Source organism: Odontesthes bonariensis, chromosome 1 (assembly GCF_027942865.1).
Source record: "Odontesthes bonariensis isolate fOdoBon6 chromosome 1, fOdoBon6.hap1, whole genome shotgun sequence".
In the NCBI taxonomy this organism is placed as follows: domain Eukaryota; kingdom Metazoa; phylum Chordata; class Actinopteri; order Atheriniformes; family Atherinopsidae; genus Odontesthes; species Odontesthes bonariensis.
The window spans coordinates 35,169,345-35,185,116 of NC_134506.1; the positions used below are offsets into that span (position 1 = coordinate 35,169,345).

The 15,772-nt window shown below is 40.4% G+C and overlaps 1 protein-coding gene across 1 annotated transcript; it reads right to left on the reverse strand.

Moving 5' to 3' along the window:
- Nucleotides 1-7,400: 7,400 nt before the first annotated feature.
- On the reverse strand, nucleotides 7,401-8,367 carry LOC142385443 (uncharacterized). The gene is made up of 2 exons (XM_075471995.1): nucleotides 7,627-8,367; nucleotides 7,401-7,518 (listed from the first exon to the last, which is right to left on the reverse strand). The coding sequence occupies exons 1-2, from the start codon at nucleotides 8,365-8,367 to the stop codon at nucleotides 7,465-7,467; spliced, it is 795 nt and encodes a 264-aa protein (XP_075328110.1). The 3' UTR covers nucleotides 7,401-7,464.
- Nucleotides 8,368-15,772: the final 7,405 nt, after the last annotated feature.

The following is a 15,772-nucleotide window of genomic DNA, read 5'->3' on the forward strand; positions in this document are numbered from 1 at the left end:
AACTGCTGAGGTTGTCTGTCTCTGAGGTTAATGCTGCGGCTGTAAGCTCTTCTGGGTGTGGTGGCCTGTCAGTCTCTTGCTATTGAAGTACGCAAAGGATAATGAGTGCGGCCAGAGAGGCTGCTCCATATATGTGGCGGGAGGTGTGAGGTTGCACCTCTGACAGTCACCTCGGGTCCTGAGAGGCTCTGGAAATGGAGGCGACACCTAGGCCAGGGGGTCCCATGGGAAACTGGCATGCTCCCGGACAAGGTGTGACCTGGCAGCTCACATGGCCATTGTAAACTATACAGGTTCACACCATACGCTCCTTCATCCTGGGAACATGAAGCCGCCATGACAGGGCCTGTACCTGGGCCACAGGTCTGCCTCTGAACCCCACGTCCTTATCAGAAATACTGTGAGTCATAGCTCGTGATTGGAAACAGCTTACTTGTCTTTTATTAAAGAAAAGTTCTCTTAATACTGGGCTGAATTAAAGAATAAGCCATGTGTCCCACCATCATTCGTATATAAATGCCGCTTGGGGAGATAAAAAATAGAATTTGGCTGTAAATGTAATCAGTCCTGCTGTCATTGTGGAGGACTACAAATACCTAGGAGTGATCGGCAACAGACTCGACTGGGCATCCAACACTGACGCTGTGTGCAAGAAGGGGATGAGCAGACTTTATTTCCTAAGGAAGCTGAGATCCTTCAATGTGTGCAGCAAGATGTTGGAGACCTTCTACCACAGTGTTGTTGCCGTTGCCATTTTCTTTGCTGCTGTGTGTTGGGGAAGCAGCATCAGAGCCAGCGACTCTAACAGACTGGAAAAAATCACAAGGAAAGCCGGCTCTGTACTGGGACAAAAAAAAGAGTCACTGGAAACCGTGGTGGAGACGAGGACACGGAAGAAGCTGTTATCTATCATGGACAACATACAGCACCCTCTCCACCACAGTGGACAGACAGCAGAGCACCTTCTCACACAGACTGCTTCAGCTCCGCTGTCGAAGGGACGGATGCAGGAAATCTTTCCTGCCACATGCCAATAGTTAACCATTGTTCTGCACAAATTATCATTATGGTATCTCAATTTGCACAACTGCATTGTTGCACTTTTGCTGTACATATATTTTTATTTTATTTTATTTTATTTTATTTTATTTTATTCTTATTCTTATTCTTATTCTTATTCTTATTCTTATTCTTATTCTTATTCTTATTCTTATTCTTATTCTTATTCTTATTTTTATTTTTATTTTTATTTTTATTTTTATTTTAACTCTCTGTACGCTGCAACTGCGAAGTAATTTCCCAGCTGGGATGAATAAAGGAGTTCTATTCTATTCTATTCTATTATGTGAGCTGTCACAAAATTACTTGCAAGGCCAAGCTGGAAAAAGTGTGCCGGGGAGGTGTAAGGAGTTAGCACCTCAGACTGTTTGGACAGCAGAAGGCCTGGTCTGGGAAACTAGTTCAAACTTTTAAAAAGTGCTACACCATAATAATAATACTTCAACATGGAAGACACACACCAAATATATTTTCTGTTAACAGTCCAGAGAACTATTTTACTATTCTCAGTGATTTGGTTTGGAGTTTCAATCTATTTCACAGGAATCATCATAGTTTATTTTGATATCAAATCAAATCAAATCAAATTTATTTATATAGCACATTTCATGTACAAACAGTTCAAAGTGCTTTACATAAAATAAAAGCATTGAAGCAGGGAGTGCAAGAAGCATTAAAAATACATAAAAGAATATAAAGAGAAACACAAATGTCACAGCTGCAACGTGAACAATGAAAAACATGTGATGGTTTCATAATCAGATCATTTGAGTGATGCCCATTGTTGGGTTTTGCTGACCCTGGTACTGTGGAGCTGAGTTCCCAGCAGAGTTCCCACAAACCACCGCGTCACATTTGTCTCCTGCTCCTTTAGCAGACGTGAAACCTATAAGCAGGAGGTGTCAACTGGTGTTACGCAGCTTTCCAACACCAGGCATTTGAATCAAGAAAAACATCCAAAACAACAACAGGATTCCCGTGAGGGCTTAAAAGCCAATAAGACTGATTCTCCAGAGGCAGAGATTCAAGGCATTTCAGGTAACACCATGCTTATGTAAAATCATACACACCATTTGTCAAATCTAAGATTTAATATATCAGGACATACTAAGATAATCATTTGGTCCTTACTAGCTCTTAAGGTGTGTGGTAACTAATGCAAAGGAGGAAATACATAGGAAATTACCTTAGAGAAGCAATTGTTGCAACCCATCAATCTGAGAAGGGACACTTCTGAACAATTTGGAGTCCATCATTCTACAGCAAGAAAGATTTTTCACAAGGGGAATTCATTCAAGACAGTTGCCAATCTTCCCAGGAGTGGATATCACCCCAAAGTCAGACTGTGTGATGTTCGGACACATCACGGCTTGTTTGGAAGGGTTGCAGGAGAAAGCCTCTTGTCTCAGAGAAGAACATGTCGGCAGAGCTTAGGTTTGCCAATTTAGATCTGAAGACATACAAAAAGTATTCTAGAGTCAAATGTGAGGCCATCTGTCCGACAGCTGAAGCTTGGTTCATCCAGCAGGATCCCAAGTACAGCAGTAAATCTACAACAATCTGACTGAAAAAGAATCAAGATGTTGCAACGGCCCTGCTAAAAGAGTCCAGACTTCAACCCGATTAAAATCATGTGGCAGGACCTTAAGGGGCCTTAAGCTTTTTAAGGTCCCCTAAAGTTTTGCCACATGACCTTTTGGGCATGTCTCTCTTGTATTTAGCATTATTATTTTCTTTCTTATTTTTTTTTTACTTGCACAGTTGTTGTTGTGACTGACGGTGAAAGAGCTCACTCTGACTGGCTGTGCAGCAAATGAGTTCTCCGAAAAGGATGACAGGAAGCTAACACTAACTTTAACATCTTGGGCACAATCTACTCTCATTTGTCATCTTTATTTATCTACTTTGACAACAACATGTCCATGTGGAGTGAAGAAACTAAAAACAAACTGACAATCATATCTCCAGAGAGATCAGCTGGGTTTCAAATTACAGAAAAACACAGAGCACATTTTGGTATCTTTATTTCTCTTGTTTGTGCGGCTGCTATTTTGTTCGTTCAGACATTGGTTCTTCACGTCGGTTCGGTGTATAGGAGCCGTAAAAGAACTTTGCATGAATTGATGCCAACGAACTTAAGCAATATTGTAAAAGCTGTTGATCTGACAACCATCAGATTTTTTTTTAAATGATTTGTACAATCTTTTTTACGTGTCTGCATGACATTTTACACAAATATATGTTGCTTTTTTTTTTGCAAGCACTCAAAACTGAAGAATCAATCATCTGAAAAAGAGGGAATTTTCTGTCCTATTTTTTATTCCAAGCTTAATCATTCTCCAGCTGTCAGCTTTCTTCCACCCTCCCAGCTGGAGGATCTCCCCTCTTTTCTTCCACATCAGCTCTGACGGTGTTTGCTCACATGTAATGAGTGAATAATCAGCACTGCAGCACTAACCCTTTCATCCAATACCCTTTTAGCCCAGAGAGTTTATTAGCTTTACTGTGATGATAGACTTAAGTGAGTAGATTAGGCTTTGTGTCAGCTGGCTGCTTGCATATCAAATGAACGGCATGTATGTGGCAAACTAAACACTCGGCCCTAATTCTCCAACCTGATATGCAGATCCACGCTTCTCGATGAATATTAAAGTCCTCTCAGTTGGATTTGGCAAGCAATCAGGGCAGGAGGTGAAAGAAAGGGGGAAGATCAGGGAGGGATTGCAGTCTAGACTTAGCGGTGCCAAAGTTCCTTCAGTGTTTGCAGTGCCCCATTAACAAAGAAACACTAAATAAACTAGATAACCTGTGGCAAAGGCTGATCTCTGGTCTGCAAACCTCACAGACTTTACATGCCCTTCAGACTCCAAGAGGGAAATTACAACTCTGTCTTCAAGAAGCAGGTATGCTATGTTAACAAAAAAAAATGAGACAGAAAACCACCAGTCCTTTGCAAACTAGCTTTTTAAGATATGACTATTTTTTTTTTATTTTTATTGATCTGTGTTCACAAGGTATAGTTGTAGAATGGGGAGGTCAAAGTTAACGGACCCCTAAATCTTTATGTATGCACGCCGTTAACATTTTTGTGCAGAGTGTTGCACGTCAAAATTTATGTCACAGTAGTTGGCGCTCAGGGCACTTTGGTGTCGTATTGGCACCTGTACGGCCCATAAAAACCCAAGAAGGTACAATTACTCTAACTGTTACATAAAGCAAAAATGGCTTTAAAAGTGCAACAGAGAAGTTTAAACTTTGTAGTTACATTTGTTTGTGCATATTATACTTCCTATATGACCTCCTCTGAATATATTCTCGTGGAGTTGGGGCGCATTGTCCCAGAAGCAGCGCCTGAGTCGAGCGCGCCTGAAGCACCAGTATGACAGTAATGGCGTCAGTGGTGTTGACGTCCCAATTCACTAGTCTGGTGAAATAACCAATGCTCTGAATAAGACTGCAGCTTAAGGTAGCCGCAAAGGAAGTCACAGAGGAGAATTGTGTGTGTGAAAAGGAGTGCAGAACATGCTGCGCTTTGGACTTATGCTGTTGTCTGACTCCATAACGTTGGTATACTGTCACGCCCATGGGATTTTCCCCATGTTTTTAGTTATGTTTTATCATGTTTTTGGTTATGTTTTGGTTCCTGAGTTCATGTTTTGCCACTTGCTTTTCCCCTCACTTCACATACCAGCTCATTAGTTTCACTCACATCACCTGTTCATTGTCCCCAGCTGCACTCATTCACAATCACCCAGTTCACTATTTAGTTTCCAGGCTCCCCTGTGTCAGATCTTTACCTGATTTTCACCCCTCATGCCACGACGTCACGTTAGAGTTAAGTATTTATCCACGCTATGCTTAGTCGTTTGTTTTTGTCATAGTCCTGTTAACGTTTTGATTTCACAGTTTAAGTCTTGTTATCCGGCTCAGCCGCGCCTTTTATTTAACCTTTGTTTGCAAAATAAACCAAGTTTTTCTTTTTACACCTTTGAGTCCGCATCCATGTCCTACCCACCTTGTGACACATACTATATGAGAGCCGCACAAGTACAAGACTACACTGCCTCTGTTAGTGTGAACAATGAAAGGCAAGCAACTGTAACATTTAGGAATAACGAGTACATGCTGGTGGAAACGTCCCTATCTGCAAATGTGAAATCCCAGTTCCCCCACTGGAAATTGACCATGCTCTGGATGAAGGCGGGCATGTGTTCAGCTGTACCTGCGTTTGAAAACTTCTGATCTTTGACACCCTGCTATCAGAACCAGTACCTTACAATGATCTGAAGTGCCTGCACTCCCCAGGTAAAAGCTTACAGCTGAAAAGGTGCTGTCTTCATCCAGAGCATGGCTCGTTTGGGGCAGCAAATGGGGATTTCCCCTTGCAGCATTGTAGCATAATTTCTTGATGAAAAAGAGCCTTAAGGTAAATGTAGCATTGATATTATGTCAGAACAGCAACACAAAGTGTTGTTTCTCGAGTCAATCTGCTTTTGCACTACATTTAAGTTATGTGGTGGCATCCGTTGACACAATCGGGTATATAAAAACTTCCCTGCGTGCTTGCAGAATCAGGAAACTCATGTTTTTTTATACAGAAGTGGAATGATAAGCATTTCAGCTGTGAGAAGGACATGCATCAAGATTTCGAGATTTGAAGCCAACACAAGAATGGTCCAGACATTTTCCTTCTGCTAAATGTTAAAGTTTAAATCATCAAATGTTTTAGTGTTAAACTGAACTTAACTTAGCACCAGAACTAATGAAAATGTTGCCTGTTGGGATTCTGTGCAGAACTATAAGCTGTTAAAATGCTGTTGTCCAGAAACGCCTTTTAAAAGCTTTGCTTATTTTGGCAAGATCCTATAACAAGAAGTCACGTTTACATGCATTTAAAAAAAATTGAATTATTGTCTCAGTCTGGCTAAAGCAGTACATCACATTTCTTGACTAATCAAAGCGGGACTAACACCCAGATAATGTGGTTGGAAGTCTAATTACTCCTGCATGTAAACATTCAGTTGGATGAATCTACAGATGCTTCAAAGTTTTTGTCCTGGCTTTGACTTACAAATAACAGAAGAATAAGTAGCAACAAAGACAAACCACAAGGGATTGCGTGCATCTCATTCATGATATAAGAAAAGACAGAAATAATCAAAGCGTACAGCATGCTTGAAATGGACAAATCGGTAAAACTATCTAATGCATTGACAATTGTTTTGGTCTGTCATGTAATAGGGTGACCAGAGAGAGCCCAATACTGACAAGCTGAAACAGGGCACATTGGCACCTGGAGCCACACATACTTCAGTCGATATGAATCACTTTCTTTCATACTGGAACAAGAGCACTGCTCTAAATATACTGTCACAGGTCGAGTTAAGCTATAACCATAACTTGGCTCAATTTTGCATTTAAATGCAATGAATCCTTCAGTTCCCAAGTTCTTAACATGCTCCTATCCCAGCTCTTTTAAAGTATATTTGGTAACATTTAATTCCCATAAAAACGAGAATATATTTTTTCAAACCTATAAAATTGATCATTTTCAACAGCTGATATGTTCTATTTGTACAATTTCCAACTAAATGTTGGTTATGTATTAAAATTATTGATCTATCTAGATATCTATCTATCTTTCTATATTTCAATCTATCTAGCTATCGATCTATGGACATTTTTGGAAAAGCGGTTATAACTTTTAGAAAAGACTTGCTTCTATGAATGGATCCTACTTTAGATATTTTTAATCTATTCGATCTTACAGTAATATAAAGGTAGATGGCTTTGGATTTTGTTCATATGAGTTCTGTAAATGAAGTGGATTAATGATTACAGCAATTAACCAATTCTGTGCTTCAGGCTTCACAAAATGTGAACCTTTCCTTTAAGAATTTTATTGACACTTACTATGACATGAAATGCTGGGAGTATATCCACCGACCCAGTCTGACCAGCAGAGGATGTATGTTATTTACTGAGACCTCACAGTACTGGACTATGGGAGCTTGCAAGTATAACCATAAAGATAGAGTGCATTGTTCAAGCATATGTTCAAGACTAATTCCTTACATTGTAATACAATTTATGTCCATTTGGGTCTTTTGAACAGCAGTTGTCATTCTAACAAAGCCAAGAGCACATTTAACTAAGATCTGCGTGAAAAACTGAGAGGCTTTGAAAGAGGACAGGCAATGATGCATTTTAAGGGTTTATTATAAATAGAGGGATAAGGAAATATAAAAATAGTTGTTAAACGTATTAACATTTACAAGTAACATATTTCTTTAATACAAAATAAATAAAAGGTAGAATAACATATATTTCAAATAAATTACTCGATCCACAGTGAGGCAGTAAAATCACTGAAGTAGTTTGTGTCTGTTGTTGGATGGTCAGTGTTTAACCCCAGTACTCTCTTGGAACCAGCGGGATGCAAAAGTCTTTGCCGCACATCTGTATGAAAAAAGAAGACAGGAAACATATGAGCATTATGTATAAAAAGAGCCTAAATATGAGGTTTTACAAACAGGGAGCTATTTCAATGAGTTAATGTTCGCCTACCTGACAGGAGGGCTGTGATGTTGGAGGTGACTGCAGATTTGCGTCCACGCTGATGTCTCCCTGAAGGCCTTCGCTGTACTGCCTGCTTAACTGATCCACTCCAAAACTACAGTCCCCAGAATGCAGCAGCATATTCTGGCTGTAACACTCTGCAGGGTACAGGCTCTGGTTCAGGTTCTGGCTCTTCATCTGTTCTCCGGTGGAAGCCTTCTGAAAGAAGCTGATGATATCAGGAGAGGAGGGGTCACTGGCTGAGGTGTCTCCTTGTTCCCTCCTCTGAAACAGGGCCTCCTCGCTGAGGCCCAGCTGGGCTGACAGGTAGGAGATATAGCGAATGGTGAGGCGGAGAGTCTCTATCTTTGTCAGAGTCTGTCCAGCAGGGGCTACTGAGGGTGGTAGGTAGGACCTGAGGTGATGCAGAGCCTTGGTCAGGTCCCTCATCCTCAGTTTCTCCTTCTCGCTGGCGCTCTCCCTCTGTTTGCTGCGGATCCGCGATGCTCGGCCTGTTTTCCGGCCACGTCCGGACAGGGAATAGGGTGAGGACGTGAGGTCCTGTGAATATCCACTTTTAGCTGCCCTGGGAGTGGACTGTGGTGGCTGCTGGTAGGAAGGGGAGAGGCTGGAGTCCATGGAGTTGACAGGTGAAAGGGTTTCTGCAGAAGAGAGGCTGGAGAGGTCTGAATCGGAACACCACTGGTACTGCAGGCTGTAGTCGAGAAGAGGGACCGAGGAGGTATCCATGTTGTGTGGAGGAACTCAATGGTCCGAGTGGAAAGACTGGAAAGTTGTGAGTGCTGCTCAGCTCTCCTCCACTGGTTTATAAGTCCAGGCCAGGCCACAGAGGTGTGAACTGACACCTCCGCAGATTCTGGCTGCCCCTAAGCACACCCACACACACACACACCATCAATGGGACCCTATCTCAGTACCTCTCCCTGTCTCTCATAGGCTCTCAGTCTGGGAAAGTTGAGCTACTGGAGTGGAAGTGTGAATTTTGACTCCTGCTGAAAACAATAAACATTTTTGCTTTTTGGGCTTTCACCCCTGCAGGAGGCCAGATGCATTCTGCACATGTTTAGGGATAGGTTTAAAATGATCTGATTTCTTTTCCATTATTTTCTGACCCACAGAGATGCCAAGGTTAGCAATAAAGGTCTGAAGATAAAAATATCTTGTATACTACAAAAAATAAATAGTGATCACAGTGCATGTACATGCTGTCTCCCTGAGTCAAAACGAACAACAGTCCACAGTCATTATTCCATAGCTTTTGCCAAGAAAACTATGTTCCTTAACATTCATATTTATTCCAGAATGTCTTAAACATGGAAAGATTTTGTGGAACTAAGTCACGATTTGGACATTTAGTATTGGATTGGGTGAGTCTGCAGAAAAGTGCAGATTCCACTTTTACTCAGGTAGATAATCTTCAAAACATTAACTGTTGAGTCTAATTCTGTGTTAGGCTTGGCAACACGACCATCAGAAGTCTCTACTGAACATTAAACATTAAACATTATGGCTTTTGATGTGCAACTAGGAACACGCTGTCCACCAGCAGGGATACAAAACACATCATATCAAGTTTGATCAAACAAATCTTTATTGGAGGTTGAAACTACCCTTTCCTGCCCCTCTACTCCTGACTTCACTCCAACCTTGAACCTTGCAGCGCGTCCTAATCTCGTCTTGATCTCCACCACATTACTGCCTACGATTTCACACCAGCATTTTATAGTCAAAGCAACCAGGCGTGAGCTGGGATCCTGCGCCGTCTTTATCTCCATCGTGGAAGTGAAGCTATACCCTTCTGCTGCTCCTGTGCAATGTGCTTGTGGGAAGAAGACCGTCTTGAATGGCCAAAAATGCAAATGTAGATATAATGAGGGTAAATGAGACTTAATGAAGCTTAATGTTATCTAGTTAGAGCAGAGGCGTGATGGTTTCACACTGATGAGAACTGATGAGTCTGAAGGCGTCACTTCACACCTCGGCGGTGAGAACCAGGACTGATGGACTGGTATTCTCTCTCTCTCCGTTCCCACCTCTTCCCTGAAAAGAGTTGGAAGTAAGAGCTAAACATATTGATACAGGCATAGTGATTTTTAATTTTAGCATGTATTAGAGCATGGTTTTAAAGCCCAATGTGACAGCTCTGAACTTAAATGCACAGAGAGTTAACCAGGACACTTCAGAGACAGGAAGTTCACCACTTCCAACAAAGAAAATTTGTAGTCTGGAATGTTATTCTGTTCACCAGAAGGATTTGCTGAGGTGTACTAATTCCAGAGAAATTGATGTTGTTTTCTAGCTGAGGGCTGAGTCAGTGTGGTTGTGGTTTTTCAGTATATTTTCCCCATTCAGTCTGGTTTTCTTGTGGCCCCCTTTTTCTGAAATATTTGCCGTTCCTCTTATCATACTTTGTTTGTTTGTTTTTTGGATTCTTCTATTCATTTAATCAAGTTTTAAAGTCAATCATGAAAATGCAAATATCTGCAGTGATGCTAAAACCTTTAGCTTGTCAGCCTGTTAGAATGTTCTGCCCAGAACTAAAGCTCTGCCTGCTCCTGCTCACTTACGTGACAAATAAGACAAAGAGTGAGATTGGCTATAAGGTTTCTATAAGATAATGTATGTGACTGAATCCGTGGAAGAGTACGTAAAACTAAATGATGAAATGATGTAGATCGTGTCAGGCTGAGGGCAGAGTGAACCAGAGCTGAACCCACAGCTTGACCCTGCCAGTCACCCTGACTGAGGTGAGGCTGTGGGAGCCTGGCTGGGAGTTTGGCACCTCTGGGTGAACGCCCACCCACAGCAGGCTCAGAGACTGGGCTGCTTGCCACCTGTCTGGGTCTCCTCTGTCCGTCAACCTTGCCACGACCTCAAGTGTGCTCCCTCTGCTTGGGATAAAAACATTCATGAGTGGAAATGGTCTGATATAGTGAACCAAAAAGAAGAATTGAAAATGTTATTGTACAAGATGTAATGTGGTGCTGTTCATTGTGGTAGAAGTAGTTCCCACCATTACTGCGCCAGCTCATGCCCATGGTGCACTTAATAAGTGGAGTCTGCACACCATTACAACAATGACCTCCAATGTTGTTAGTTTGGTTGTTATATGGTTCATCTGGAAGTTGTTTTTTTTTTTGTTGTTGACTGAAACTACAACTTTTACCCACATGTGAAATGTTCTGGGAACTGAAATCTGTTATCTGGGAAGATTGCTTGAATATGGCAGGGGAACCTGTGAACAGTAGATTTTATGGTAATTTTTTTTTTTTTTACACCTATCATGACAAGGATGAAAAAAGATAATTGCATCCCAACAACTACAAGGAGTTTTATCTTCAGTTCTGGTGCTACTGCATAACATCCTTTAAATGTTAGATTATAGAATAATAGTCCTAAAACCAATGGGTGAGGTCACAGCGGCTCTGTCCATCATTCATTTCTGATTAATTTCTATTATTTCACAAAAGAATATTATGTTATTGTATAATAGGGTCACTATTACAATCCGGCTTGCTGGGCTGCAACTTATGTTGAAGACTAAATTCTAAGATGACTGAATGTGCCACAAAAAGAGTCATAGTGCAAATGTGGTGAAAAAAAAAATCTCCCCGTAACCTCACAGGAGCAGCCAAAATCACCAATGCAGCCTATGCACTGCCACCACAAGGCCAGTAGGGGGCAGATCAATTAAGTCACTGAATGCATTTATCCTACAGATCAGAAACAGTTTCATAGCCAACAGCATCATACTGAATGTATTGAACTGATTTTTTTTTATTATTCATTTGGGATAGAATTAGATTTAGTGGGTTTAGAAAATGGATATTTGGATGGACAAGTCTGATATTTCTAAAAAGTGTCATGTGATTCTTAAGAAAACATCTGCACTCGCACGAAAACCTGCAGCCAGTTGTTGTCTTGTGTTTCTTTCATTTTCACGTGATGCCTCTTTATGTTGTCTGAGAGGGAAGGAGCTGTCAGATGGATTTTCACGCAGCTGCAAATCGGAATGATGCAGACTAACATAGGAGAGCCTATAAGATTCTTCTTCTTCTTCTTTTTCTTCTTCTTCTTTAGGCTTCTCCCTTTATCAGGGAGAGGCCTTGATTTGGCTCATGTTTTACGCCGGTTGCCCTTCCTGACAAAACCCTCACCATTTATCCGGGCTTGGGACCGACACTAGACTGGCCAGCCTCTAAGACTAATCTTCTTAAAACATTGATGCTTTCCAGGTCAAGCATGAAAAATGGTTAATTTCTCAAAGCTCTAAAAGCTCAGTGGGGCCACCTGCTGATTAGCTTTGATTAGCATTTTGAGAAATAGCTATTTTGCACCGGTGTTAAAATGCTCAATTATTTATGATATTTTATAATTTAAGTTGTGAATTAAAAGACAGAACAACACAGGGCTTTGCAGATAAAAGGAATGCCCTGTAATCGTTTCTGCTTTTATTTCAGATTGTTGAGTGAATCTTTTCTTTATTTTTACTTTTGTTTTGAATCTGTTTCAGTTGAACAAATTCAAATATTACAATGCCATGCCATTTACAAAATAAATATAGGGTTAGAAAAAGATGAAAAAAAAAGTGCAAATTCATGTGGGAATTGCTTGACGAGCCATTTGTGTGTTTGTATCAGAAGCGAGGCTTCATTTGTTATCAATGACATGATTTCAGGGTTGCTGATACAAACCTCGAATCAGGACATCATCTGAAATTGACCTTCATACTCGACGCCCGCTTCAGAGCCTCGTTTTGCGCGTCCCATTACTAACGCCCCCCAAAGTTTATCAGTGTTGTTGTTCGTTTGACAACATCCAAAATCAGCCTGAAATGCTTAGTTGGGTCCATGAAAACATCATAAATAAACCCTGCATCAGGTGAAGATTCCGCCTGACTCCATGAGTGCTTCCTCCGTCCCTCAGTCAGTTCTTAGACCTCTGACAAAGTGATGTGGAAAATAAATCCAAAAAATGTTGAGATAAACACAAATAGTCATATGGAGTATGTCGCTTTAGAGAACATTTTGGTTTGATCCCCTGAACTCTCACGGTGAGAAGACTGCTGAGTAAGCTAGTTGGTTAAAGTGATTTTTTTTTTCTTTACTTTTTGATTGTTGCCAGATTTTAGAAAGTCTTTAAAGTTGACAAAGCCGAGTAGAAAAATAAATAAAAGTCAACAAGAAGCTGTGTAATACAACATCACTGGAGTCTTGTTTATCTTAAGTGTGTGTGGTAATGTCAGGTGTGTTGTCAGCTTCAGTGCATCTTTGTGTGTGTGTGTGTGTGTGTGTGTGTGTGTGTGTGTGTGTGTGTGTGTGTGTGTGTGTATACATGTCAGTGGGTGAGGAGCAGGCGAGGAGGACCCATTTTGCACCCTAGGTGTGAAACATTGCTGGAATTGGAGAGTCAGCCAGAGGTGGGCAGTGGATTTCATGTAGCTGTAAAAGTGTGACATTCACAGAAAACCTGAACAAATAGCTCCAAGGATCTAAATGTAACTCTCTTCTCCAAGCAGGAAACACGAGTTTACGAGTTATCTTAGCAGAATCTTGTTAATACCATATTCCTGTACCCCTGATGTACAGCAGCAATCTGAGCAGCAGTGACTTCCCAAATCTCACTGTAACCGAAGTCAAACAAGATGAAATTAGAACGATCCGCAGAAAACATTTCACTCTGCACTCATCGGACGTCCTGATAAGCCTGCTGGTCAGATCAGCGGAGTGTCTTTCACACCTCAGCCAGAGTAAACACGTCCTCCTACTACCAGCACTTGCTCACACTTGTGTTCTGCCATGTTTTTACAAGTCCTCCCATCACACAGCTGCCCCTGACAGTTAAGTTCAGCTCCCATTCACGTGCCTGAAAAAGAATGTGCTTGTAGGAAACAGCTTACAGTCGTGTCGAAAGTCTGACAAAACCTTAAAAATGTCCTGCCAGTATCCATGACTTCATGATATTCCTCTCTTTGATGTGCTTTCATATGTTAAGCCTCAAAGGACTGTGTGAGATGTTTTCTTCTTAAACTGCCTCATACATGTTTACGTCTCACGAGGGCCAAAATTCAAGCCTGTATGATTTTATCACACATATTTGGCTACTTGTAAAATAGAATCCAATGGAATAGTTCAATATTTTGGAAAATACTCTAATTCACTTTCTTGCCAACATTAAGATGAGACTGTCACCCCTACTGCCAAGACTCCCAAATTATTACATAATATACAGTGCCATGCAAAAGTCTTGAGGCACCCCTGTTTCCTACATATTTTGCTTCCGAGCAACCACAAACTCTTGTAATCTTTTAAATTGATCTTGAGCATTTTCCCTCCAGGCTTTCTGAAGGTCTTTCATACTTTTTCTTTGCACATTGGCTACTTTTTCACTCATTTTTAGTACCTGGCTATTTTTAGAAGAATGCATTTTGCTTGTTGTGTGTATACATAACAGACAACTTAACCATTTTAAATTTTATCTTCTGGTATGTTGCTACAAGCAGTCTGTCAAAAAGACATGTAATTTGTTCACATTTCTTTAGCTGCATTTTCAAAAAGTGCCAAAGACAACACAATTAGAAAGTGGAGAGAAAAAAAAGTGGCAGGGCAGAAAAAAATGATCTGCAGCGGATTAATAGTATCTGAAAGTGATGTCCTTAAGAAAAAAGAGCTGAGAGATGCTTCGTTTGTCTTGCATACTGGATTTTCATTTATTTTTCCACCTCTCAATAAATCACTGCGCTTATTTCTCATTTTCATGCCAATATAAAGTAATGAGTGGTAGCTTATTTGAGGTTGTGCTGCTGTATAGTCTGATACTGATTATTGTGTCAGTAAGTCTTGGCTTCCATCATAAATAGCTTGTATCCATAAAATGTTCAAAGGTAACTCTCCCATAGTGTATTTACGTAACATTGGAATATATTTAAGATATCTACATGTGAGAACATGAAGATATCTGTGAGTACTGGTTAAGATTGTTTGTGCTGGAAGCTTTCAGGCTACTATTTGTTTTCCTTTAGGCTGTTTCATTGATTTTTAACCTATCATCTTTGAACTGACATTGTTAGGAGTGCAAATCTGTCAGCTATCATCTGATGATGACTTAGCCTCTCATTAGCTTCTTCAAAATGTATCTGTGTTTGGAAGGCAGCTGGTGCACTGACGAGCACTGAAGTCTTGGTTCCTTTATTTGTTATCTGGATTCCTGCCGACTGCAGCGAGAGCCCAGAAATATTGGCTGTTAGTGACAGGTTAGAAAATTCAAAGGCATGAGCTAAAGTTTCCCTTGTTGAGAACGCTGAAAAGAAATTCTGCAGCTTGAAGCAATACTTCTTAAATTTGGTGTCCCTTTTGTATTAAATTAAGCACCTCACATTTAGTCACATTTTGAAAATAGCATCGGAGTAACTGGCCTACTGCTCCTCTTCTGGTCCCTGCCTGCTGTCCTCTCCTCAGTGCCCACACTGGAAAAAATAAGTAAAAAAACAAAAAACAAATACAAGACGTTTTTGCTTGAAATAAGCAAATAAAATCTGCTAATGGAACTAGTGAAAATCGGCTTGTCAAGATTTCTTGAAATAAGATGTGATATTTAGGACTTCTGAGATAAAAGTGATCTTGAAATTAGCTTAAAAACCTCTTCAAATGTCAAAAAAAGCTTGTTTCATATGATATGTGACTCAAAACAATTTGTTTTCAAGACTTTTTCATTTAACAAGATATTCCAGATGTATTGTCTTCAAACACGTCCCTATATCTGGCTGAAATAGTACTTGTTAGGCAGTTGCGTCTTATATTAAGTGTAATGAGATATTTTGACTAGAAATGAGACAAATATACTTGGTAAGACTTTGATTTTTTCCAGTGCAAGGCTTATGGGTGTTGTAGTATCTAGAACTGCAAAAATAATGTGCAAAGCACGGCCACTCCTAATTTTAATGATTGTCAATTATGTTGAGGAAAACTCACAGTTCACATCTGCATGGACTTTGTATGCAAATCATCTGTACTTCAAATACACACAATAAGAGGTATATTCATTTAAAGAAATATTTTGCAAATCTGATATAACATCCAGGGTTTGCAACTTGCTCACTGCATATTCCGTACTTCATATAAAGCAGGAGACTGGA